Here is a 22,070-nt window from a genome sequence, read left to right as displayed (position 1 = left end):
TTTAACCTGCCCGGGCACTCTTGAATGGATCTCCAAGTCGCTGTGTTCTTCCAGGCCAATTCCACAAGGAAGGGCTGGAACTTAACTTCATTTCCAAGTTTAATTCTTATGGGACTGGAATGAACAGATACATCCGGTGGCTCACACGCTACCTTCCATATCCTAATGATTTACCCGCCAACCAGAACCAGCCAGTGGAGGGGCTAATTGTTCTTATCAGCCTGTTGTAACTTGAACAAGCTATTCACTGTCTTTTTTCTCCTTTCCCCTCCTTCTTCCCCTTATTTATTCTGGGATCTGGACTTTGAATATTCCGGTCATCTGAAGAAGGGGGTTTTGCCCATGAAAGCTCATGATACCATCTACATGTTTTGTTATTCGTTGAGGTGCTACTAGACTATTCATTATGTTTAGGTTTTTCCAGTTACAGACTAAGTTGGCTGCCCCTTTGAAGCTTTTAAACAAAAGGAAGATTTTCTTCATGCCGCACACAGTCAACCTGTGGAACTCCTCGCCAGAGGATGTTGTAAAGGTCAGAACTTTAACAGGTTTCAAGAAAGAGCTAGATAAATTTGCGGAAGACAGCCCCATTGATGCCTGTTAGCCAGCCTGGGCAGGGAGGGTGTCCCAAGCTTCTGTTTGTCTGAGGCTGGGAATGGGCAGGAGGGGAGGGATCACATAGAATCATAGAATAGTAGGACTGGAAGGGACCTCAAGAGGTCATCGAGTCCAGCCCCCCGCCCTCAAGGCAGGACCAAGCTCCGTCTACACCATCCCTGACAGATGTCTATCTAACCTGTTCTTAAATATCTCCAGAGAGGGAGATTCCACCACTTCCCTTGGCAATTTATTCCAATATTTGACCACCCTGACATTTAGGAATTTTTTCCTAATGTCCAATCTAAACCTCCCCTGCTGCACTTTAAGCCCATTACTCCTTGTCCTGTCCTCAGAAACCAAGAGGAACAAATTTTCTCCTTCCTCCTTGTGACACCCTTTTAGATATTTGAAAACCGCTCTCATGTCCCCCCTTAATCTTCTTTTTTCCAAACTAAACAAGCCCAGTTCATGCAGCCTGGCTTCATAGGTCATGTTCTCTAGGCCTTTAATCATTCTTGTCGCTCTTCTCTGTACCCTTTCCAATTTCTCCACATCTTTCTTGAAATGTGGCGCCCAGAACTGGACACAGTACTCCAGCTGAGGCCTAACTAGTGCAGAGTAGAGCGGCAGAATGACTTCACGAGTTTTGCTTACAACACACCTGTTGATACAACCTAGAATCATATTTGCTTTTTTTGCAACAGCATCACACTGTTGACTCATATTCAACTTGTGGTCCACTATGACCCCTAGATCCCTTTCCGCCATGCTCCTTCCTAGACAGTCGCTTCCCATCTTGTATGTATGGAACTGATTGTTCCTTCCTAAGTGGAGCACTTTGCATTTCTCTTTATTAAACCTCATCCTGTTTACCTCTGACCATTTCTCTAACTTGCTAAGGTCATTTTGAATTATGTCCCTATCCTCCAAAGAAGTCGCAACCCCACCCAGTTTGGTATCATCTGCCATGAGGGTTCCCTGTTCCGTGCACTCCCTCTGAGGAACCTGGTGTTGGCCGCTGTCGGCAGACAGGACACGGGGCGGGATGAACCTTTGGTCTGATCCAGCTTGGGGTCAGAAACAGCTGCATATAACACTGTACAGGGAAGGCTCAGCTGGTGCTGGGAAGCAGCCACCTCTGTGGGGCACATGGGAAACAGCTGCTCGCCGTGGCTGACTTGCCCAGTGCTGAGATGCAGCCAGCTCTGGGGCAGCACAGCTGGGAAACAGCTGCAACCCTCCCCCCCGCCCCCCACTGGGGTAAGGCCCCACATCTGGGGACAAGCCCTTCAGCTCAGGTCCAGAATCCCCCTCCTGGCCCTGCCATGGGCCCAGCGCACCACACCTGTGGGGGGAGGGAGTCACTTTTTGGATGCAGCCCCACCCCCTACCACAGGCTCCTCCCCTACTGAATGCTCCCTGGGCACTGGCCCCGCCTCTTGGATATGGGCTCCTCCCCCTGCTAGGCACAGGCCCCTCCCCTCCTCCCGCTCTGACGTCTCCCGTTGCCGTGGCTGTCCTCCTCGCCCCTCTGAGCCCACATCGCCCCAGCCGGCTCCTGGACCAATCCGCTGCTCAGGAAGAGCCCGCCCGGCCCCGCCCACCAGCCCCCCGGCGCTCCGATTGGCCGCGAAGAAAAGGCCAGGTGAGCGCCAGCCTGTCGCGGTCGGGAAGCGCGCGGATTGGCCGCGGGGGGCGGGGCTTAGTGCGGCCGGAGGGCTCCTGGGCGAACACTGCCAGCCAGTCTGCGGCCAGGGGCCGGCCGAGTCGGGTTGCGGCAGGAGGTGCTGAGCCGGTAGGGGGCTGTCGGGGCGCGCACGCAGGGGTCAGGGGGCGCTGGTGCTTACGTGGTCTGGCTGGGAACCCCCCTGGGCATCCCCGCTCCCAGGCCAGCTGGGGGCGGTGCCAGGGAGTCCCCCAAAGCCAGGCTCTGCCCCAAGCTGGGGGTGCGTGTGTGCAGGGGAAAGTCCCTGGATCCCCTTCCTGACACCATCTCTTTTCTTTTGCAGCGGGAGCCCCTCACCCTCGCCTGCCATGGGGCTGGAGGCCGAGCCCCTCGCCACCCCCCACCCGTACTGGCCCCGGGACCTGGAGATCTGGCGCTACGTCCCCAACGACCGCCCCACCTGGCACAGCCTCTCTTTCCTCTTCTGCGTCTCGGCGGCCCTGCTAGCGCTCACCTGGCTGGCCGCCGGCTGGCGGGGATGGCTGGGGGCCCCCATGAGGCCCGGGCGCCGCCTGGCCGTCTGCTGGTTCTCCATCTGCGGCTTCATCCACGCCGTGATTGAGGGCTGGTTCAGCCTCTACCACAGGGACATCCCCGGGGACCAGTCCTTCCTCTCCCAGCTGTGTAAGGCCTGGGCACCAGGCCGCCTGGGTTCTCTGGGTGGGGGCTGCAGGCTAGTGGGGTTATCCAGACTCCTGGGTTTGGGCCCTGCTGAGCGGAGCCAGTTTGGTAAAGTGAGAAAAAGGAATCCATTAGATGGGTGACTCGGGAGAAACTGGACACCTGGGGAGTGTGTGCTCCCCCATGGGTGGTACAGTAGCAGCCGCCTAAGGCCCCGAGAAGCACCCTACAGCTGTGAAGAGGTGGAATTTTAACTGTGGTTTCCGCTCCCCAATCACAAGCAGAGGAGGGGAAAGCTCTGGGAATACCCAGCCCCAAAACTGCCTGGATTTCAGACTGTTTGTTCCCTCGACTGGAAAACTTTCCACATTTCTGCCCCTGCCCCCCATCCCATACAATCATTAACTACAGAGCCACCGTTTCAGCTGAATCTCCTTGTTTTCACCTCCAGGGAAGGAATACGCCAAAGGAGACAGCAGATATGTCATGTGAGTTCTAGGTTTTGTGTGTCCTGCTTCCCCCCCCCCTTCCCCGACTCGGATTATCTCCATTCCCCTCAATCTACTGGCGTCTGCCCAAAATCCACGCAGAAATGTTGGAACTGTTTGAATGCTGCCTTAAAAAAAAAAAATCAAGTATCAGGTTTTGCACACCTGCTTGCTCGGAGCAAGCAAATACTACACGGTTTAATACAGCTAAATGCAAATGCATCCCTCCGGAACAGGGTGTGCGGGGCCAGTGTGTGTGGGGCGGGAGGCTCTGTCTTGACAAAGATTTGGGGGGACCATCCGGGAGCTGCCAGTGCGCTGTGGGGCCCCAAGTGCTAGTGCCATTCTAGGGTATATAAAGGGATCTCCAGGCAGGGCAGAGAGGGGATTGTCCTGCTGGATTTGGCGCTGGTGCGACTGCTGGGATCCCATGTCCCTGCTGGTGGCCACAACTCAAGAAGGACGGGGATCAGTCCCCGAGAGCTGGGGGAATGATTTAAGGAGAGAGGGAGGCCTCCAATTTCCAGCTGAACAAAGGGACTGGTAAAGGGTGATTGGATCCCGGGGGTATGTACGCGGATAGCAGGCTCTCAGTCCAGCAGAGGCAGGCCTGGCCTGATCCGATGGCGAGAGAAATTCGGAGTGACCGCCCTTTGCCGTCCGTGCGTTGGTCCCAGCAGACGGGCCAGTGGCCCTTGCTTTCCCCTCCCAGGCCTTACGCCATAGGGCTCTTCCCGAGCAAGGCCCCTGTAGCCGTAGCACCGCGGAGAACCCTGCCAAAGAGAGGCCCCAAGAGCCTCCTCCTCGCCCTGCAACTCCAAGCTTGGACAGTCAGTCTAAAGATTGGACCTCCAAATGCTCCCCCCGCATTTCCAGGCAAAGCTGAAGGCTGAGTCGGGGGGGGACTTTTGCTGTCCTTGCCTCTTCTGCCCCACAGCCTGGGAATTCAGCTTCCTGGGACACCAAAGAGCAGCCGGGTTTGCTGCCTCGTTCTGTGGCCTCTCCCATCCTTGCTGCTCCTCGATGTGGAAGGCAGAGGGGCCGTTGTGCTCAGCACATCCAGCTTCCCGGATAATGGGCCAGAGGACTGTCCTTTTGCGTCAGGCGTTGCACGGAGACCGAGAACCGCCCCCCCCCCCAGCCAATCAAGGCCTCAAAAAGCTCACAATCTAAACACACCCAAGCAGGACCATTCTCCCCCGCGGAAACTGAGGCCGATGGGAGGGAGATGCAGGGCTGGCTGGGAAGGGGGCAGCTTAGAAGTTGGGTTTACCCTTTGGTGTGTCTCTCCTTTGCCTGCAGAGAGGACAACTTCACCGTGTGCATGGAGACCATCACGGCCTGGGCATGGGGGCCGCTCAGCCTCTGGACTGTGGTGGCCTTCCTCCAGCGCCAGCCCCACCGCTACGTGCTGCAGCTGGTGGTGTCGCTGGGTAAGGGCAGCCGGCTGACTTGGGGAGTAGGGGTTAGTGGCTTGAAGTCGGGGGGAGGGCTGGGAGCCAGGACACCTGGGTTCTTAGGGAGGAGAGTGGGGTCTAGTGGTTAGAGCAGGGGAGGATGGGAGCCAGGACTCCTGGGTTCTTAGGGAGGAGAGTGTGGTCTAGTGGTTAGAGCAGGGTACTCCTGGGTTCGCTCCCTGGCTGTGGAAGGGCCCAGGGGCTGAAGGTCTCTGCCAAACAACTTCATTTAGACCCAACCTGGGCCCCCGCTGACCTTGGCATGATCCTGGGTTCCCCGATCTCCCCAGGCCAGCTCTACGGCGACGTGCTGTATTTCTTCACTGAGTACCGGGAGGGCTTCGCCCACAGCGAGATGTGGCACCCGCTCTACTTCTGGTTCTACTTCGTCTTCATGAACGCCCTGTGGATCGTTGTCCCCTCCATCCTCCTCCTCGACGCCTGGCGGCATCTGAGCACCGCCCAAAGGGCGCTGGATTTGGCCAAAGCCAAGAGGCACTGATGCTTCCCTCCTGCTGCCCAGGGCTGGGGGGATGTGGCACAGATCTGCCCCAGGGCGGCTGCAGGATGAACGATGTTCAGTGTGGGGAGTGGGCAGGACTCCTGGGGCTGCAGCCCAGCCCTGAGAGGGGTGTGGGAGCCAGTGGGTTAGAGCAGGCAGGGCTGGGAGCAGGGCTCCCTGTAAGGTGGGTGCTTGTGCAGCCAGTCAGGAGAGATCCCAGTGCTGCCCAGCTGATTCGCAGAGCCCCTCCAGCTAGGTTTTGGTTCCACTGGTGGTGCACATTCACACACGCCTCAGTGCACATAAACATTTATTCTGCACGTGGATGGAAACATTGGGAGCCAGACTTCTGGGTTCTCTTCTTAGCTCTGGGAGGAGTGTGGGGTCTAGGGGTTAGAGTTGGAGGGTGGCTGGGAGCCAGGACTCCTGGGTACTATTCCCAGTAGGGAAGTAATAGTATAGTTGATTAACTGACAAGCAAAGGCTTCTAGGTTAATGCTATCAACTACACGCATTCTCTCCTCCCCCTCCCCCCCAGCAGTCCAGCTCAGTCCCAGCTTGCACTGAGTCCTGGACCTACCTCTGCTGCCGCTCTGCATTTAAAGTGTATTAGGAGCCAGGTGGGCAGGCAGCCCAGCTCAGTTCCCGCTTCTGCTGGATCCGGGAGCTCAGACCCCTCCCCCTGGACGGGCTGCCTGGGGACTATAGACTAGCCGATAACAATTCATGAGGTTAATCGACTTCATTTAACATCCCTAGTTCCCAGCCTGTGCGCGCAACATTGCAGTTTCTCCAAGGTGGCTTCACCACCTGGCCAAGTGTGTGTGTGTGGGGGGGAGGAGACATTGGCTTCCTTATGACTTATCCTAGCACCCCCTCGTCTGCCAAACCTTCTGTTTCCAGCTCTGACCCCTTCCCTGTGCTCCCTCAAACATGCCCTCTGCCTCCTGAGGTGCTGGGTGCTGGGGAGGGGGGCTCCAGGGGACAGGACCAATCAGCCTGTTTTAATAAAAACGTACTCTGCCTTACTGTGCCTGCCCTCGTCTTCCATGATTGGCCTGTGGGTGGTACCATGCGGCCAGGACCCAGGGGGATCAGGAGAACCTGGCTGCAGGTTTCCTACATGACTCCAGTAAGGCTCAGCTCAGCGATGGTATTTGGCTGCTTTCCTGACTGTGCCTTCCAGCGGAGACTGACAGACGGGGACGCATGCTGAGCTGGTGGACTCATGGCTTTGTTCCGGGGGGGAAGAGTCTGTAAAGCAGCTGCAGTGCCAGTGTGGGCTTCTCAATCCAGGCAGGGGAACTTTGCACCTGGCCAGTGGGGCCTAGGTAGGTGATACGCCTTTCTGCATTGGTTGTCTCATTTGGATTGGGGGGAGGGGATGCGATTCTGGAAGGGATGGGACAGGGGCAGGTACCTCTGCTCAGCTGTGTCTTGTAAACCCATCACCCTCCCTGCTAAAGCCATTGTCCAACCACCTCTGGTCTTCCTAGGCCCTCTGAAGTTGCACTGAATGACAACCAGGGTCCCTCCTGGGCTTCCAGGCCTGAGAGCGGAGAGGGAGAGCCTATGATAAACCGATGCCCAGGGATAAAAGAGCTTGGGGCTGTCTCCGAGAGGGGCAAATTGCAAAGGGATCCCTAGGAATACTCTTTTCTTTAACAAGCAGTGCACTGTGCACCTTGTTGACCTGTGTCCTGTTCTCTCTCCCTTGAGCCAGCCAGCTCACTGCTCTAGGGCTGGCAGCTGGTGCCCCCTAGAGGAGAAAGCCCCACATTTCAGTCCCCTGCCCTGGGAGCACACCTGAAAGGGAAAGAGCCTGTACTCCATTCCCTGCCTCCCTGAGCCAGCTATTCCTTTGCCTGGGATCAGATGGGAGCTGGCACCCCCCAGAAGGGAAACACCCAATCTTATGCCAAAGGATAAATGGACACATCAGACCTTAGGAAAAGTAGCACACATAAACCTGTAGGGGAACACGTTAACCTCTCTGGGCATTCAGTCATGGATTGAAAGCAGCCCCCCTTCTACAAAATAATTTAAAAACCGATTATAAAGGGAGACAGCTGAACTGATGTTCATTTGCAAATTCCACACTATCAACTTCGGATTGAATAAGGTTCTCAATTGGCTAACACACTACAAAGGCAATTTTCCCTATCTGGACATTCACATCCCCACCCCAAATGTCTGCAGGCAGATTTTCATTTTCAGTATCGGACTCCTGAGACATCTCAGGATCCATATGTACATTTGTTAGATCCACTTCGACCCTAACTTGATTAGCTTCGTCACACAAGCAACTGCTCCCTTTTGTATCTACCCCGGCTTCTGCCATTTCCACCCCAGTTCATCTGAAGTGGTTTTTAACCTCAGAAGCTTCTACCCTAGTAAGTCTGTGAGGTGCCACAGGACTCCTTGTTTTTCCAGGCAGCGTTTGCTGGGAGGGACCCAGCTGAGGCCTGGGCCGTGGTGGGGCTCGACCTGCCCTCCTGAGGGGCCACGGGGCCCTGCTCGTGAAGCGGCAGGGAGGGGAGCAGAGGTCAGAGATTTACTGTGCGGAGCAGGGGACGCCCGGTGGCAACTGTCGCTCTGAAGGAGCCAACGGGCGCGGTGTCGGGGCTGCCTCGGCTTTTAAACAGCCCCCCCCCCGTGGGCCTGCCCCCCCCCCAAGCGTCCCCTTTTCCCTGCAGGCGCCTCAACGCCTTCGAGCCGGAGCCTGCGGCCGGTTTCTCCCGGCGAGCTCTGCCCGGCTGTGCGCGAGCGGCGGGGCTCTGGCCGGGCGGGGCTGGCTCGCTCCGGGGCACCGGGAGGGCCCAGAGGCTCTGGCCCAGCTGCTCCGGGGTCCCACAGCACCTCGGGCCCGGGCCCAACCTCCCCGGCTAGGCCCGCTGTGCCGCTCCCCCAGGCAGCCGCCCCGCCCCACTGACCCGACACACGCGACTCCTGGGCCCACTTCCGGTTGACCCGGATGTTGTTTCCCCCCAGCGAGGACCGCGCCGGGGCAGCAGTTGCCTTGGTGACGCGTAATGGGGACGACTTCCTGTTGACCCCCGGATGTGATCCGGGGAGGGCCTCGACCGCTCCCGGCGGCTTCTTGGAGGGGTCCGATGACGTCACTAGTGCCCGACACGAGGCCTCCGCGCCGGAAGCGGAAGTAGAGCCGAGGGAGGGGGGGAGGTCACGTGGGGCTCCCCCCTCCCCAGCTGATCTGCAGCGCCCGGCGCGAGCCGGCTTCTACCCGCCGTGGCGCGAGGCTCCCTCCACCCCTCTCTGCAGGGGGCGGGGCCGTAACGGTCCCGTCCGGCGCGAGGCTCCTCCCCTCTCCGCCCCTCCCCCCCGTGGAGCCGGCCGGGGGCCGCGATGGCGGCGGCGGGGGGCGGGGCGCGGGAGGAGGAGGAGGAGGAGCGGGAGGTGGTGCGGGTGCGGGTCAAGGTGAGAGGTCAGGGCGGGGTCACGGGCTGGGGGCGGGGCAAAGGGGGGTCCCCATTGGGGCGGGGTCACGGGCTGGGGGCGGGGCAAAGGGGGGTCCCCATTGGGGCGGGGTCACGGGCTGGGGGCGGGGCAAAGGGGGGTCCCCATTGGGGCGGGGTCACGGGCTGGGGGCGGGGCAAAGGGGGGTCCCCATTGGGGCGGGGTCACGGGCTGGGGGCGGGGCAAAGGGGGGTCCCCATTGGGGCGGGGTCACGGGCTGGGGGCGGGGCAAAGGGGGGTCCCCATTGGGGCGGGGTCACGGGCTGGGGGCGGGGCAAAGGGGGGTCCCCATTGGGGCGGGGTCACGGGCTGGGGGCGGGGCAAAGGGGGGTCCCCATTGGGGCGGGGTCACGGGCTGGGGGCGGGGCAAAGGGGGGTCCCCATTGGGGCGGGGTCACGGGCTGGGGGCGGGGCAAAGGGGGGTCCCCATTGGGGCGGGGTCACGGGCTGGGGGCGGGGCAAAGGGGGTCCCCATTGGGGCGGGGTCACGGGCTGGGGGCGGGGCAAAGGGGGGTCCCCATTGGGGAGGGGTCACGGGCTGGGGGCGGGGCAAACGGGGGGGGGGTCCCCATTGGGGAGGGGTCACGGGCTGGGGGCGGGGCAAGGGGGGTCCCCATTGGGGCGGGGTCACGGGCTGGGGGCGGGGCAAAGGGGGGTCCCATTGGGGAGGGGTCACGGGCTGGGGGCGGGGCAAACGGGGGGGGGTCCCCATTGGGGTGGGGTCACGGGCTGGGGGCGGGGCAAAGGGGGGTCCCCATTGGGGAGGGGTCACGGGCTGGGGGCGGGGCAAAGGGGGGTCCCCACTGGGGTGGGGTCACGGGCTGGGGGCGGGGCAAAGGGGGGTCCCCACTGGGGAGGGGTCACGGGCTGGGGGCGGGGCAAAGGGGGGTCCCCACTGGGGGGCAGGGGAGGCAGGATCCTGCAGTCAGAAGGGAGCCCAAGTGGAGCCCCCTGGCCCCCTCTTCCTCCCGCTGACCCTGCACAACTGGGTCCCGGGTCCCCCCCACACCAGGGGGGCTCCCCCGTTCCTGTCCCAGAGCCAGGCAGAGAACCCAGGCGTCCAGGATCCTGCCCCCTCCCCCGTTATTCCCCAATCTGCTCCCAGAGCCGGGCAGAGAATCCCCCTTGTCCTCTACCTCCGACTCCTGCTGCCCAGACAAACCCTCCGTGTCCTCACTGACAGCCTGAGAGCCAGAAGAGGGGGGACACGAGCCTTTGCCCCTTTCCCCTCCTGCATTATCGGATGTGGGCCTCTCACCCCCACCACTCCCGCATTCTTCCCCGGGGGTGGCCAGGAGAGCCGTATGCCCAGGATGCGGGGAGACCCACCCAGCTGCTCAGCCCTCCGGCTGCCAGGAAGGAGAGAGGGTTTTTTCATGAAAATGTGCAGCAAAATTGCCCTCGCTCAAGGAGAGCTCTATTAGAAATACAGAGGAAATCTGAGCAGCCGGGGCCTTTTGCCTGTAGGGGGGGCCAGCTCCCCTTCAGCCCCAGGGTGGGGGGGATGGGGCTTGTCCCCCCCGAGAGCCCTCACGCCAGTCCTGTCCCCCTAGAAGCGTGAGGGGTTCCTGCAGCCTGAGTTCCGCACCTTCGCCGTCGATCCCCAGATCACCTCGCTGGACGTGCTGCAGCACATCCTCATCCGCGCCTTCGACCTCAACGGGTGAGTCCTGCTGCAGCCACCAGGATCCCGCGCCCCACTCTGGGGGGGAGAGTGGGGGGAGCTGTAGTGCTTACAGCCGGGGGGGGAGGTGTCCGGACTCCTGGGTCCCCTCCTCACTGCTGTCTCTAATGCTAGTTCTGGGCGTGGCTGGGAATTGGCGCCTGACTGTGATGCAGTTGGGAGCCAGGGGACAAAGAGGGGGCTGAGGGGACAGATGAGCTCACTGAAGAGCTAGTGGGGGACCCAAGACTGGAGGGGAGGCAGGGGGCTGGAATGGCCGGTGAAGGAGCCCTAGAGAGTAGCTGGGGGGACCCGCAGGGAGGCCTTAAGACCCCAAAGAGCCATTGTGGGTTCTGTATGGCCAGTGGAGGACCTCGAAGGTCCTTTCAGCCAGTGGGAGATCCTCAGAGGCTCTGCCTGGCTGAGGGGAGGGAGGCGGACGGGACCCCGAGAGAGGCTGGGGGGGCACACTGAGGATGGGGGGCTGCTGTCCTGTGTGCGCTGGAGCAGGTCCCTCCCCCGCTACCCAGGAAGAAGAACTTTGGGATCAGCTACCTGGGCCAGGAGAAGCAGGGCCAGGAAACGTACCTGTCGCTGCTGTCGGACTGGGACCTGGCCACAGCCTTCGCCAGCGCCTCCAAGCCCTACCTGCAGCTCCTCGTAGACATCAAGCCTTCAGAAGACAGTGAGTCAGTGTGGCCGGGCTAGGGACCCGGAGCCCTGTCTCACAGCCCCCTGCTCTAACCACTAGGCTCCACACCCCTCCCAGAGGTGGGAGAGAACCCAGGAACCCTGGTTTCCAATGCCCCTGTTCTAACCCCTGAGACTCTGAGGCTGTGTCTACACTGGCCGTGTGTTCTTGCGCAAGTAAACTGATGTCCTGCTGTATGAAATCAGGGCTTCTTGTGCCAGAACTATGATGCTCCCGCTCAGGAATAAGCCCTTTTGCGCAACTGTTCTTGCGCAAGAGGCCAGTGTAGACGGCAACATGAATTTCTTGTGCAAGAAAGCCCAATGGCTAAAATGGCCATCAGAGCTTTCCTGCGCAAGAGAGCGTCTACACTGGCACGGATGCTCTTGCGCAAAAGCACATGCCAGTGTAGACGCTCGCTTGCACAACTACTTTAACGCAAAAACTCTTCTGCTAAAGAGTTTTTGCGCAAGATCATGCCCGTGTAGACGTAGCGTAAGAACGGCCAGACGGGGTCAGACCGAAGGTCCATCCGGCCCAGTGTCCTGTCGGCCGGCAGTGGCCAGCGCCAGGTGCCCCCGAGAGAGAGAGAGAGAACACAACAGGGAATCCCCTCGTGATCCCTCCCCTGTCACCCATTCCCAGACAGAGGCCAGGGACACCATTCCTGTCCAGCCTGGCTAATAGCCATTGATGGGCCTAACCTCCATGAATCCATCTTAACCCTGTTACAGTTCTAGCCTTCACCACATCCTCTGGCGAGGAGTTCCACAGGTTGGCTGTGCGCTGAGTGAAGAAAAACTTCCGTTTGTTTGTTTTAAACCTGCTGCCTGTTCATGTCATTTGGTGACCCCTAGTTTTTATATTGTGGGAATAAGTAAATAACTTTTCCTTATTCACGTTTTCCCCCCCAGTCATGATTTTATAGACCTCTCTCATTTCCCCCTCAGTCTTCTTTTCTAAGCTGAAAAGTCCCCGTCTTTTTAATCTCTCTTCCTATGGGGCCCGTTCCCTTTTCTGAACCTTGTCCAATGCCAATAAATCTTTTCTGAGATGAGGGGACCACACCTGAACGCAGGATTCGAGCTGTGGGCGTCCCGTGGTTTTATAGAGAGGCGAGAAGATATTTTCTGCCTTATTCTCGATCCCTTTTGTAACGATTCCTACCATTCGGTTTGCTTTGTTCTCTGCCGCTGCACACGGAGGGGATGTTTTCAGAGACCTCTCCACAATGACTCCAAGATCCCTCTCTTGAGTAGTTGTAGCCAAGTTAGTCCCCATCCTGTTGTACGTGTAGATTGGGTTTTCCAGTGGGCATCACTTTACCTTTATCGGCATTACACTTCATTTGCCGTTTTGTCACCCAATCGGCTCCCTTCCTGAAGCCATGGAGGGAACCCAGGAGTCCTGGCTCCCAGACTCCCCCCTCCCCTTTCTGGTCTAACCCACTAGACCAGGGGTCTCACATTCAATTTCCTTAGAGCCAGTCCTCAAATGCCCCTGTTGGGCCAGTGGACACCCCCCTGTGGCAGTGGCTCTGTGGGGGTGGGAGGTCCCTGCATGTGTCTCCACCCTCCCCTGCCATGCATCGTCCAGCCCCACCTGCAGGCCTCCCCCCTCCACCCCCCGTATATCCTCCAGCCCGGCCGGCTGCCCCTGGGCAATTTCAAATGCCCTGGGGGCCCTGCTGCCAGCAGCTAGCTCCGCGCTGTTCCCAGTCTGTCCCTCTGCCTGCTGAGGTGTGTGCGGAGCTGTCCTGCCCCCGTGGCCTTGGGCAGGCTGGGAGGCATGCGGTAGGAGGAGGGCGGGGCTTGATGGAAGCGTACGGACACTCCTCCCCGGGGCCACGGGGCCCGGACTGTGGGACTGCCCATGGGCCGCGAGTTGAGACCCCTGCACACGAGCCGGCTGACTGGCCTGTGCTGCTCTCTCAGGCCCGCTGCTGGAGGACTGGGACATCATCAGCCCCAAAGACGTGATCAGCACCGACCTGCTCCTGGTGGAGAAGCGGTCCCTGGCGGCGGCCGCGCTGCCTTTCACCCAGTCCATCATCTCCCAGGTGGGCCGGGGCGGCTCGGCTAGGCGGCATGCTGAGCTCCGGGGGTGGGACAGGCTTGGGAAGTCCCGGCTCCCAGCCCCTCCGCTCTGCCCACTAGGCCCCACTCCCCTCATGCCGCCGGAGGACGCAGGGGTCCTGCCTCCCACTCTCCTGCATGCTGTTCCTGGCAGCTGGTCACAGCTGAGTCGCCCGGTGCTAGGAGCATCTCCTCCCTTGACCTCCCTCCTACGCCTGCCCCTCCCCCATTGTTCTGGGGGGGGATCCTGCCCCCGGCGTCTTGCCCTGAGCTGGCCTCGGTCCGCAACCCCGTCTCCCTGCCCAGGTGGGCCGGACGCTGTCGAAGGTCCAGCAGGCCCTGAGCTGGTCCTACGGGGAGGACGCGAAGCCCTTCAAGCCGCCGCTGAGTGACACCGAGTTCCACACCTACCTGAACCACGAGGGGCAGCTGACCCGGCCGGAGGAGCTGCGGCTGCGCATCTACCACGGCGGGGTGGAGCCCTCGCTGCGCAAAGTGAGTCTGGGGCTCCGGGATTCCCTCCCCAGCTCTGGGAGTAGCGTGGGGATGGGCCGAGGAGGGGGCGGGTCACCCTGGTGGAACGCAGGGATGGGAGATGTCGGCTCATTGAATAGTCGGGTAACCTCGTGAATTCGTAGCGCTTAGTCGACTAGTCTGCAGTCCCGGGGGTGGGGCCGGCAGTCAGTGCGCTCCGGGCCCACCCCCGGGGAGTCCCCTGCCACTCCGCTCTGCCGCTGGATCAGAGACCGCGCCCCAGGGTGCTGGGCGGGAGCTGGCCCGCAAGGGGAGCCAGCTTAAAAACCAACCTGCCCCTCTGCATTGCTGCCTCTGTATCAGTGCGGGAGGCAGCAGCCCCTGCCCAGCGGGGGGTCTGAGCTCCCGGACCCATCGCGAACGGGAACAGAGCCAAGCTGCCTGGCTCCTAATACACTTGAAATGCAGCGCCGAGGTGGGGAGGGTCCCGGACCCAGTGCGAGCCGGCACTGAGCCCTGCTGGCTGACTGACTGGGCAGGGGCGGGGGATGCACGTGGTCCAGTGTTTCCCAACCAGGGGTTCCAGTCCCCTCCGGGCACTCGACAGCAGTCTGGGGGGGACGTCAACACACCTGACGTGGGGAAACCGGAATTAGAGTTTGACGTTTGACGGCGCTTTTGTATTTTTGTCCTTTTTACACCCAAAAATGTCATCGCCCACCCAGCTACGGCAAAGTTGTTTAAACAAATGTGTTGCACTGGGAGAAAAAAAATGGGGTGTGTCCAAAACCTGGAGGTACTGGGGGTACTTCGAATTGGTTTTTAAAGGGTTAAAAAAGGTTGAGAAGGGCTGGTCTAGTCGATCGCATTGAGCTAGAAGCCTCGGCGTATCGGTTAAGCGGCTCCACTATTGCGTGCCTCGTGGGGGGCGGGTGAAACGGGCTGCCGGGCAGTTGGCTGGCTGGGTGGGGGCTGCCGTGTGCCGGGCCGGTGGTGGGGGGTCCCCCGGGGCTGACGGCTCTCTGCCCTCAGGTGGTGTGGCGCTACCTGCTGAATGTCTACCCGGACGGGCTGACGGGCCAGGAGCGCATGAACTACATGAAGCGCAAGACGAGGGAGTACGACCAGCTGAAGGGCCAGTGGGCAGAGCGGGCCAGCCCGGAAGACCTGGACTTCATCCGCAGCAATGTCCTCAAGGACGTTCTGCGCACGGACCGGACCCACCCCTACTACGCCGGCTCGGAGGACAACCCGCACCTGCTCGCCCTCCACGACCTGCTGACCACCTACGCCGTGACTCACCCGCAGATCTCCTACTGCCAGGGCATGAGCGACATCGCCTCGCCCATCCTGGCCGTCATGGACAACGAGGCCCACGCCTTCATCTGCTTCTGCGGCATCATGAAGCGCCTGGAGGGCAACTTCCAGGTGGATGGCGAGGTGATGTCCCTCAAGTTCTCCCACCTCCGGCTCCTCCTGCAGCGCTCCGACCCTGAGTTCTTCGCCTACCTCCTCTCCCGGGGCGCCGACGACTTCTTCTTCTGCTACCGCTGGCTGCTGCTGGAGCTGAAGCGGGAGTTTGCTTTTGAGGACGCCTTGCGGATGCTGGAGGTGACCTGGAGCTCCCTGCCGCCGGACCCTCCGGAGAAGGAAGTAGAGCTGGTGGGGCCGCCGGTCAGGCCCGGGGAGGGCGGCCAGCCGGTCCGCCAGCGCCACATGCTGCGGCCCACCTGTAGCTTCGAGGCAGCTGGGGACCGGCCCTGCCTGGAGGAGCCCGGGGCCCATCCCGTCTCAGAGGAGCCTGGAGCCCGGCCAGGCCTGGAGCAGAAGACCTTGCTGAAGCAATCCAGCTTTGGAGAATTCAAGTACTACAGCGCGCGGGAAGACAGCTCCGAGGACGAGCTCTCGCTGAAATCCCAGCGCTCCATGGAGGAAGAGGACAACTTCGGCAGCGAGCAGGACCTGCTGCTCCAGTTCCCAGCCATGACCAAGTCTTTCTCCGCACCGGCCCTCCGGCCCCTGAGCCCGCCCGCGCCCTCCCGCGACGCCCCCCCCTCCCGCGCGCCTCTCCCCGCCGGTGAGAAGAGCGAGAGCCTGCCAGAGGAGACGGGCGATTTGGCGGGGGCCACGCCCGGCAGCCCGCGCCCGGCTCCCGCCGCCGTGAGCTTGCCTCCGCCGCAGGAGTTCGGCAAAGGCAACCCCTTCATGCTTTTCCTGTGCCTGGCCCTCCTGCTGGAGCACCGGGACCACATCATGAAGAACAACATGGACTACAACGAGCTGGCCATGCACTTCGACCGCCTGGTGCGCCGGCACAATCTGGCCAAGATCCTGCACCGGGCCAAAGCCCTCTTTGCTGACTACCTGCAGTCCGAGGTCTGGGACTCGGAGGAGGGGGACGAGGCGGCTGCAGAGTCCCCGGCCGTCTCGTGACGCCTCCCGCCGCTGCCCGTTCCCGTGTTTTCCTTGGGACCCTGGCGGGGCTAGCAGGACGGACTCCGTGCTCTGTTTCCCCCGGATCTAATGATCTCTTTGGATGCACCTTCATGGACCGACCGTGATTCCTCCTCCGCAGATCTAATGAGCTACCTAGAACAGTCTTTATAAACCAACCAGGACCGGCCCTTCCTCCTTGACAGATCCATCCGAGACCAGCTGGAATCTCTCCCTCTTCAATCCTCTTCCCCCCCCCCCCTTTGGATTTACTGGTCTTGGAAGAACCTTCCTGGACCTTCCAGGGTCCAGCCTTCCCAGCGGGCTCCCCCTGACTCGGGTGGTCTTTTTGGAAGACCCATCCCCTTGGAAGATCCCTCCAAGACCCAACCAGGCTCGGCCACTTGGGCTCCGGTGCCTTTTTCTTTTATGTGCATTAGCGGATCCGATTTTTGGTTTCCTTCCCCCGCTGCCGTCGTGGCCTCTGATGGTGCCTCCCGCATCCCCTCCCCCAAGTTCAGACGCTGCGTCGAGCGCGAAGACTCGTGACGGCAGGGGACATTTGCGCTGCGTTGGAGCCTCCTTACACCGACCCAGACCCTGGCTGGCTGCCCAGCCTGGCTATAAAGCCTCCTCCAGCGAAGAGACCGGGTGGGATTTATTCTGCCTTGGGAGGAAGATGAAATGCCGGCTCCCACGAGGCAAAGGGACGGGAATCCGAGATCTTAGTGGAGCAAAGAACTTGTGATCTCGGCTGTTTGCCCCTTTCGTGTGCCAGAGATCTCCTGTTACCAGGCCAGACCTGCCCGCTTGTGGCTTGACCTCTGGGGCAGGGCCCAGGGACCACAACCCAACCCCAATGGCGCCTCTCTGCACTGCGCTGGCGTCCCTGTGGCGGGCTGGCTCCGGCGTGGCGCTTGAGAGACGCCAGCGGGGCGGGAGGGCTGGAGTCTCAGCGGCGCCAGCCTGGCGCCACTGAGACGGGCGCCGCTGAGACGGGAGCTTGCCTGGGAGGTGGGATCGGACGCGCTGCCTTGCCCGCGGCACTGGGGACTTGGCCTGTTGGGGTGCCCGGCTGGAGAGAGCTCCAGATGTACCCCCCGTACAAAGTGCCTGGATCTGGGACGAGAGGAAGCCTGGTGGGAACCCCTCAGCGCCACCGCCGTCAGCTTTAGAGTCTCAGGAAGGCCCAGCAGAGAGCTGGCTGCGCTGTAGCTGAGACGGGCATTTACTGTAGGTCCTATTGAAAAACAAAGCTCTGAAAGAGGAAGGGCCTGCCTGCTCGGCTCCCTGCAGGGAAGCAAGCTGGCTGCTAGAGGTCAGTGAGAACGCCCCAGCCGGGATGGGAAGAGCCTGGCCCTGCAAAGCTCTGGGTTGGGAAGCCCCCGGGGTGGGCGAGGGACCGGCTGGACCCCAGCTGTCGTACGTAGCCCCATTTCCAGAGGGATTGGCGCATCACAGAGGGGTCCGATCTCGGAGGCCCACCCATCCCCTGCTCCTCCAAAGCCCGCGAGGCCGGGAGACAAATTCCCCAGGACGCGGCGTTGTGGCCACCCGTCCCTGGCAGACGGTGACTCTTTTCTGGGCTGCTGGACTAGCCCCCGTGTCGGCTGCCCCACAGCTGGGTACCCTGGTCCGTGAAGTCTGGGGCAGCCGATTTAATCAGACTCAGGGGCCTGGCCCATCCTGTCAGCTAGTGAGTTTCACCCCCGCCCCCTTAGCTGGCCTGGCTGTAACTGACGCAGTCGTGCGGCAGCGTGTCCCTCCGCTCGGACTGGTCGCCGAGCTCTCTGCTTGCACACGGGAGCAGCCCGTGCCGGTCTGGGCTGCTCACCCTCCTGAGACCCTGACGCGGCCCCTTGAGGGCCCCCCCGGGAGTCTGTAACATTTCATCCCTGCAGGCATGTTCCCGCCCCGGGCAGCAGCTTTCAAATGCCACATTCCTCCCTGCTCTGCGGGCGGGCGTGTCTCCCTCCCCTCGGCCCCGCAAGGAGCCAGGGAAGGGAGCAAGTGGGGCTCTGACCTGGGGGGCACATTGGCCATCTCTTACAGTCGGTTCCGTATCTTCCTGGCAGGGGACAGGTTCCCAGGGCCTCGCCCCTCACATCTAGGGGCATCTGCCTCCCCATCTGTTTGCTCCCCTGCCTTGCCAATGCCGGGAAGGTGCCTGACTCCCTTGTCCAGCAGAGCAGCCCCCTCCAGCCCATCTCGGGGGAGTCCGACGCACTGACCCCTGGCGGGTGGCAGGCTCACTAGCCCATGGGGCCGGTAGCGATGGCTCTCGGCAGCCCTTCCCGCCCCCCCACCCCCGGTCAGCCCCCACAACAGTGCAGCCCTGAACAAACACTGAGTCCTGCCCTGCTTCTTTGGGAGCAGATCAGAGCCGCAGCATGCCCAGCGTGAGGAAACGGAGCTGCCGGCCCCGGTTGTTTGTGCCGCTTCCTGTGAACAGACGGGAGTTGGAGGAGGCAGGTGGGGGGCTAGACTGGAATCCAGCGGACGCTTGCGTCCTTAAAACACCTCCGTGCTTGCTGCCAAGGTTAGCATCTTCCACTCGCTGCCAAGAAACAGGGCGCGTCTGCTCCAAACCTAGTCGGAAACCAGGCCCTCAGCCGAGCCCTCGGGATCCGCTTCCTGCAAACGCAGGCAAGACTTGACAGGATCCATCAGGCTCTTCCACGTTCTCCTCCCCTCCCGCTCCTTGCTCAGCGTTGAAAGGGTGCAGACCCCTTGTAGGGATCGCAAATGGCTATCTGACTTGCCTGCTAACCTGCCAGCGGTGCCACCTAATCGGAACGGGGCAGGGAGAAAACCCGTGTTCCTCTGGGAGCGCGACACCCTGAGGGCCTGGGGCCTCCTCTTGCATGTGGTCAGTCCAGGCTGGGCTCTGTGCCTGAGGCAGAGGTGCAGAAACGAGGAAACGGCTCGGCTTGGTTGGAAGCGGAGCGGGGTCTGAGCTGCCTTCGGTCCCACAGACGGGGGATTCCTCTTAGCAGCTGCACCCAGAGCGGGGTCTGCTCCTGGGGGAGGATTTTGCCAAAGAGGTCAGGAGGGGCAGGTAGCTACAGTCTCAGGCCCAGATCCTCCAAGGAATTCAGGTGCTTCGCTCAAGAGCCAGTGTCGCTGAAGGGCTCCAAGTGTCGTTCGGTGCCAGAGGAGGAGCCAGGGTTCCCCCAGTGCCGTGTGCCGCTCTCAGGAGGAGTCTGATTGGTTCCATGGCCATCGGTTCTTTGAGTCTCGCAGGACCGTGGGTGGGAACTTTTGAATCCAGCTCCAGCTGCGCTTGGCCTGAAAGCTGGTTCTTTTAGCTCCCTGGGCTGCTTTCCAGTCTAGACCATGGGGCTTGGGGGAGCACTGCGAAGCCGTTCCTGAGACAGCCCATGCTGGGGGATTCTCGGGCGTGGCAGGGGCGGTTTACCAAGTGCCTGAAAGACACTTTATTGAGGCAGCTGGGGTCTGATGCTTTATCTCCCCAAACCTGGTGCAGGACACACATTCCAACACCTAGGCTATATTTAGCTTGTTTAGGCCTCCAGCTCGGGCATTTTCCTAGTCTCCTTTTGGCTTTTAATCTCTGGGTCCCAACTTCCTCCCAGATCTTGTTCCTGCTTGTGGATTGGCTTCTCCTGCCTGCCTCCAGTCGCAGAAAGGGCAGTTGTGTTGGGTTTGAAAGCACCCTGTGTTTACAATGCCATAGGAACCACAGCGGCTGTAAATGCTCAGCTCCACCAAAGTCAACAGGAGGAGCACAGTGTGTGCTCTGCCCTGCCATTTGAGCTGGCCAACCCCCCGGGACGGGTAAACCCAAAGGCCTTTTGAATGGATTCAATTTCCGCGAGGTGGTGTCTCTCTGGGTCAACAGCTCCTTGTTAATTTCACTCCTTTGCCAGCTGAGCTGGCAAAACTCCTCGGGCAAAAATCCAGATTTTAAAAATTGAGCCAGAGAACCCTTGTTGGGTTTTTGGGGGTGAAAAATCCTCGGGGCTCTCCCTGTTTAAACGTTAAAGCAGCCCCTGCGCTGGGAAATCGGATCTCGGCTTCTTTTGCCGTGGGCGCTCAGAGAAGAGGTGGGAAGTTTCCGCTGTCATCAGCTGCAGGGGGATGGCAGCCCCCCCTCCTCCCAGCAAGCGGATCGACTTAGAACCGGGTCGACCCCCAGTGTTTTAGTGACATTTCCAGACATTCCAGCCATGTTTACTGCCCGCTTAGCCCTGCTGTGCTAGAATAGCGCTGCGTCTTTCCCTTTCCTGGCTTTGTGAACAGGGCCCCCTTCCAGACCCCTGCTCTGCTGCTCCGCTCCATCGGCCTGTTTGATCTCTTGCTAAGGGAAGGGGCTTGGCAGATGAGATGCCAGCGGTGAACAGAACCCAGCGGTGCTGAGTTGTGAATGTTTTTTTTTTTCTTGAGCCTTTTCTTATTTTATGCTGTTTTATTTATTTGAGCAAACCTCCTGTGCTTTTAAGATTATTTACCCAGCCGGGCTGTTTAAACAGGACAAAGGTGGTGAGGCGAAGGTGAAACTCACACGGGTGGTGCTGAAAATAGCCAGCTGGGGTCCCCGTGGCGGGGGGGAGGAGGCCCTCTCAAGATCGCTGAAGCAAAGCAGCTGTTGCGCCACAAATCGAGCGGGCGACTTCTCCTGGCTCACGGGTTCCACGTTGCAGTGGCTTCTGGGAGGAAGATCAGAGCAGCAGCCAAGAACTGAACGCAGCCAGTTCCCAGCGCTGCCTTAGGTGGATCAAGGCATCACCTTTCACGCCCGCGTGCCCGGACAGAAATCCAGACAGCTGCGTCTCAGCGTTGGGCTGGCAAACTGGTTGGGGCCAGGGCGGGGAGGGCCCTGGCTTTCTGGCCTCTGGCTAAGTGCGGCTGTCCTACCCCCGTGTGGAACGGGGCGATTGTACAGTTGGAGACCCCAGAATGTTCCTGGGCCAACCGTGTCCGGCTCAGTCCTTTGGGGTGATGTGCCACGGGCGTGAAAGTGGAAATAAAAGGAGGAGGAAGTGACTGGTGGTGGCTGGGTTTGTTCATGGGCAGGGGGGAAGGAATGAAATAGAACTGGTGCCTGCTACAACCACTGTCCCGCTCCCTGAGTTGGGGAGAGAACCCAGGCCTCCTAGCTCCCAGCGCCCCCTGCTCTAACCACTAGCCCCCCCCCCCGAAGCTGGAGAGGACTGTGGCCAGCATCCTTTCCTCCCTGTGAACTCTCCTAGCTCTGGGAGGGCAGTTGGGTCTAGTGGCTCGAGCAGGGGAGGCTGGGAGCCAGGACTCCGGCGTTCCATCTTTGAGGCTGGGGGTTGTCTGGGTGGTTTGGGGGGGGGGCAGGTTGTGTCTGTGTCAGCACTGCCTTGCTATGGATGCACACAGAACTGTGGCTGCGTGTGTCATGTTCCCTGTACTGCAGTGACCTGAGGGATGATCCCCCCCGCCCCCCCTTCTCTCTTGCATTGAGTCAAGACCCGTCCAGCTCCATCCCAGAGCTGCTGCTCAGTGCCTGCTTGGTTGGACCTGGGGGTCGGGGAAATTGCTTCCATCACCCATTTCCCGAGAGCTGGTTATCAGCTCCACACCGGCCCCCTCCACCCCTGCTAGTATCTCCATGCAGCCTTGGCCCAGACCTGCTTCCAAAGGCCTTTATCTGCCTGGCTCTCGGGCCTAGTGTTCGGCCGGGCCCTTGGCAAAGCCTTGGAGGTTTTCTTTAAACCATGTGTCCTGAATTTCCCTGCGCCTTCCCCCCTCCCCCAGGGCAGCCCTGAGGCCTGGGCCCCACGGAAGCTCAGACCAGGGGCTCCCAGGGTCCTGCCTGGACCGGCTCTCTCCATTTCTATCCCCCCCCCCCCCTCCCAGTTCTCCCGTGAGATCG

At 60.8% G+C, this 22,070-nt stretch overlaps 2 protein-coding genes across 2 annotated transcripts; both read left to right on the top strand.

Annotated features, from left to right (window-relative positions):
• Nucleotides 1-2,634: 2,634 nt before the first annotated feature.
• Nucleotides 2,635-6,422, top strand: EBP (EBP cholestenol delta-isomerase). Its single transcript, XM_006130834.5, has 4 exons — nucleotides 2,635-2,950; nucleotides 3,399-3,435; nucleotides 4,738-4,868; nucleotides 5,183-6,422. The coding sequence occupies exons 1-4, from the start codon at nucleotides 2,635-2,637 to the stop codon at nucleotides 5,392-5,394; spliced, it is 696 nt and encodes a 231-aa protein (XP_006130896.4). The 3' UTR covers nucleotides 5,395-6,422.
• Nucleotides 6,423-8,599: 2,177 nt separating this feature from the next.
• On the top strand, nucleotides 8,600-21,214 carry TBC1D25 (TBC1 domain family member 25). Its single transcript, XM_075918603.2, has 6 exons — nucleotides 8,600-8,832; nucleotides 10,425-10,534; nucleotides 11,065-11,219; nucleotides 13,160-13,284; nucleotides 13,607-13,795; nucleotides 14,807-21,214. The coding sequence occupies exons 1-6, from the start codon at nucleotides 8,761-8,763 to the stop codon at nucleotides 16,205-16,207; spliced, it is 2,052 nt and encodes a 683-aa protein (XP_075774718.2). The 5' UTR covers nucleotides 8,600-8,760; the 3' UTR covers nucleotides 16,208-21,214.
• The last annotated feature ends 856 nt before the right edge of the window (nucleotides 21,215-22,070 follow it).

The sequence above is a fragment of the Pelodiscus sinensis genome, chromosome 18 (assembly GCF_052426305.1).
Source record: "Pelodiscus sinensis isolate ZL-2025 chromosome 18, ASM5242630v1, whole genome shotgun sequence".
NCBI classification, from domain to species: domain Eukaryota; kingdom Metazoa; phylum Chordata; order Testudines; family Trionychidae; genus Pelodiscus; species Pelodiscus sinensis.
The sequence above is the reverse complement of the archived record's forward strand: the minus strand, read 5'-3'. Positions and strand labels throughout refer to the sequence as shown.

Excerpts from the sequence above, each read along its gene's own strand:
- TBC1D25 (XM_075918603.2), top strand. The coding sequence starts at position 8,761 with ATGGCGGCGGCGGGGGGCGGGGCGCGGGAGGAGGAGGAGGAGGAGCGG. Across the intron at positions 8,833-10,424 it reads TGGTGCGGGTGCGGGTCAAG|AAGCGTGAGGGGTTCCTGCA; the intron begins GTGAGAGGTCAG and ends CTGTCCCCCTAG. Across the intron at positions 11,220-13,159 it reads CATCAAGCCTTCAGAAGACA|GCCCGCTGCTGGAGGACTGG; the intron begins GTGAGTCAGTGT and ends CTGCTCTCTCAG.
- EBP (XM_006130834.5), top strand. The coding sequence starts at position 2,635 with ATGGGGCTGGAGGCCGAGCCCCTCGCCACCCCCCACCCGTACTGGCCC. Across the intron at positions 3,436-4,737 it reads GGAGACAGCAGATATGTCAT|AGAGGACAACTTCACCGTGT; the intron begins GTGAGTTCTAGG and ends CTTTGCCTGCAG. Across the intron at positions 4,869-5,182 it reads GCAGCTGGTGGTGTCGCTGG|GCCAGCTCTACGGCGACGTG; the intron begins GTAAGGGCAGCC and ends CGATCTCCCCAG.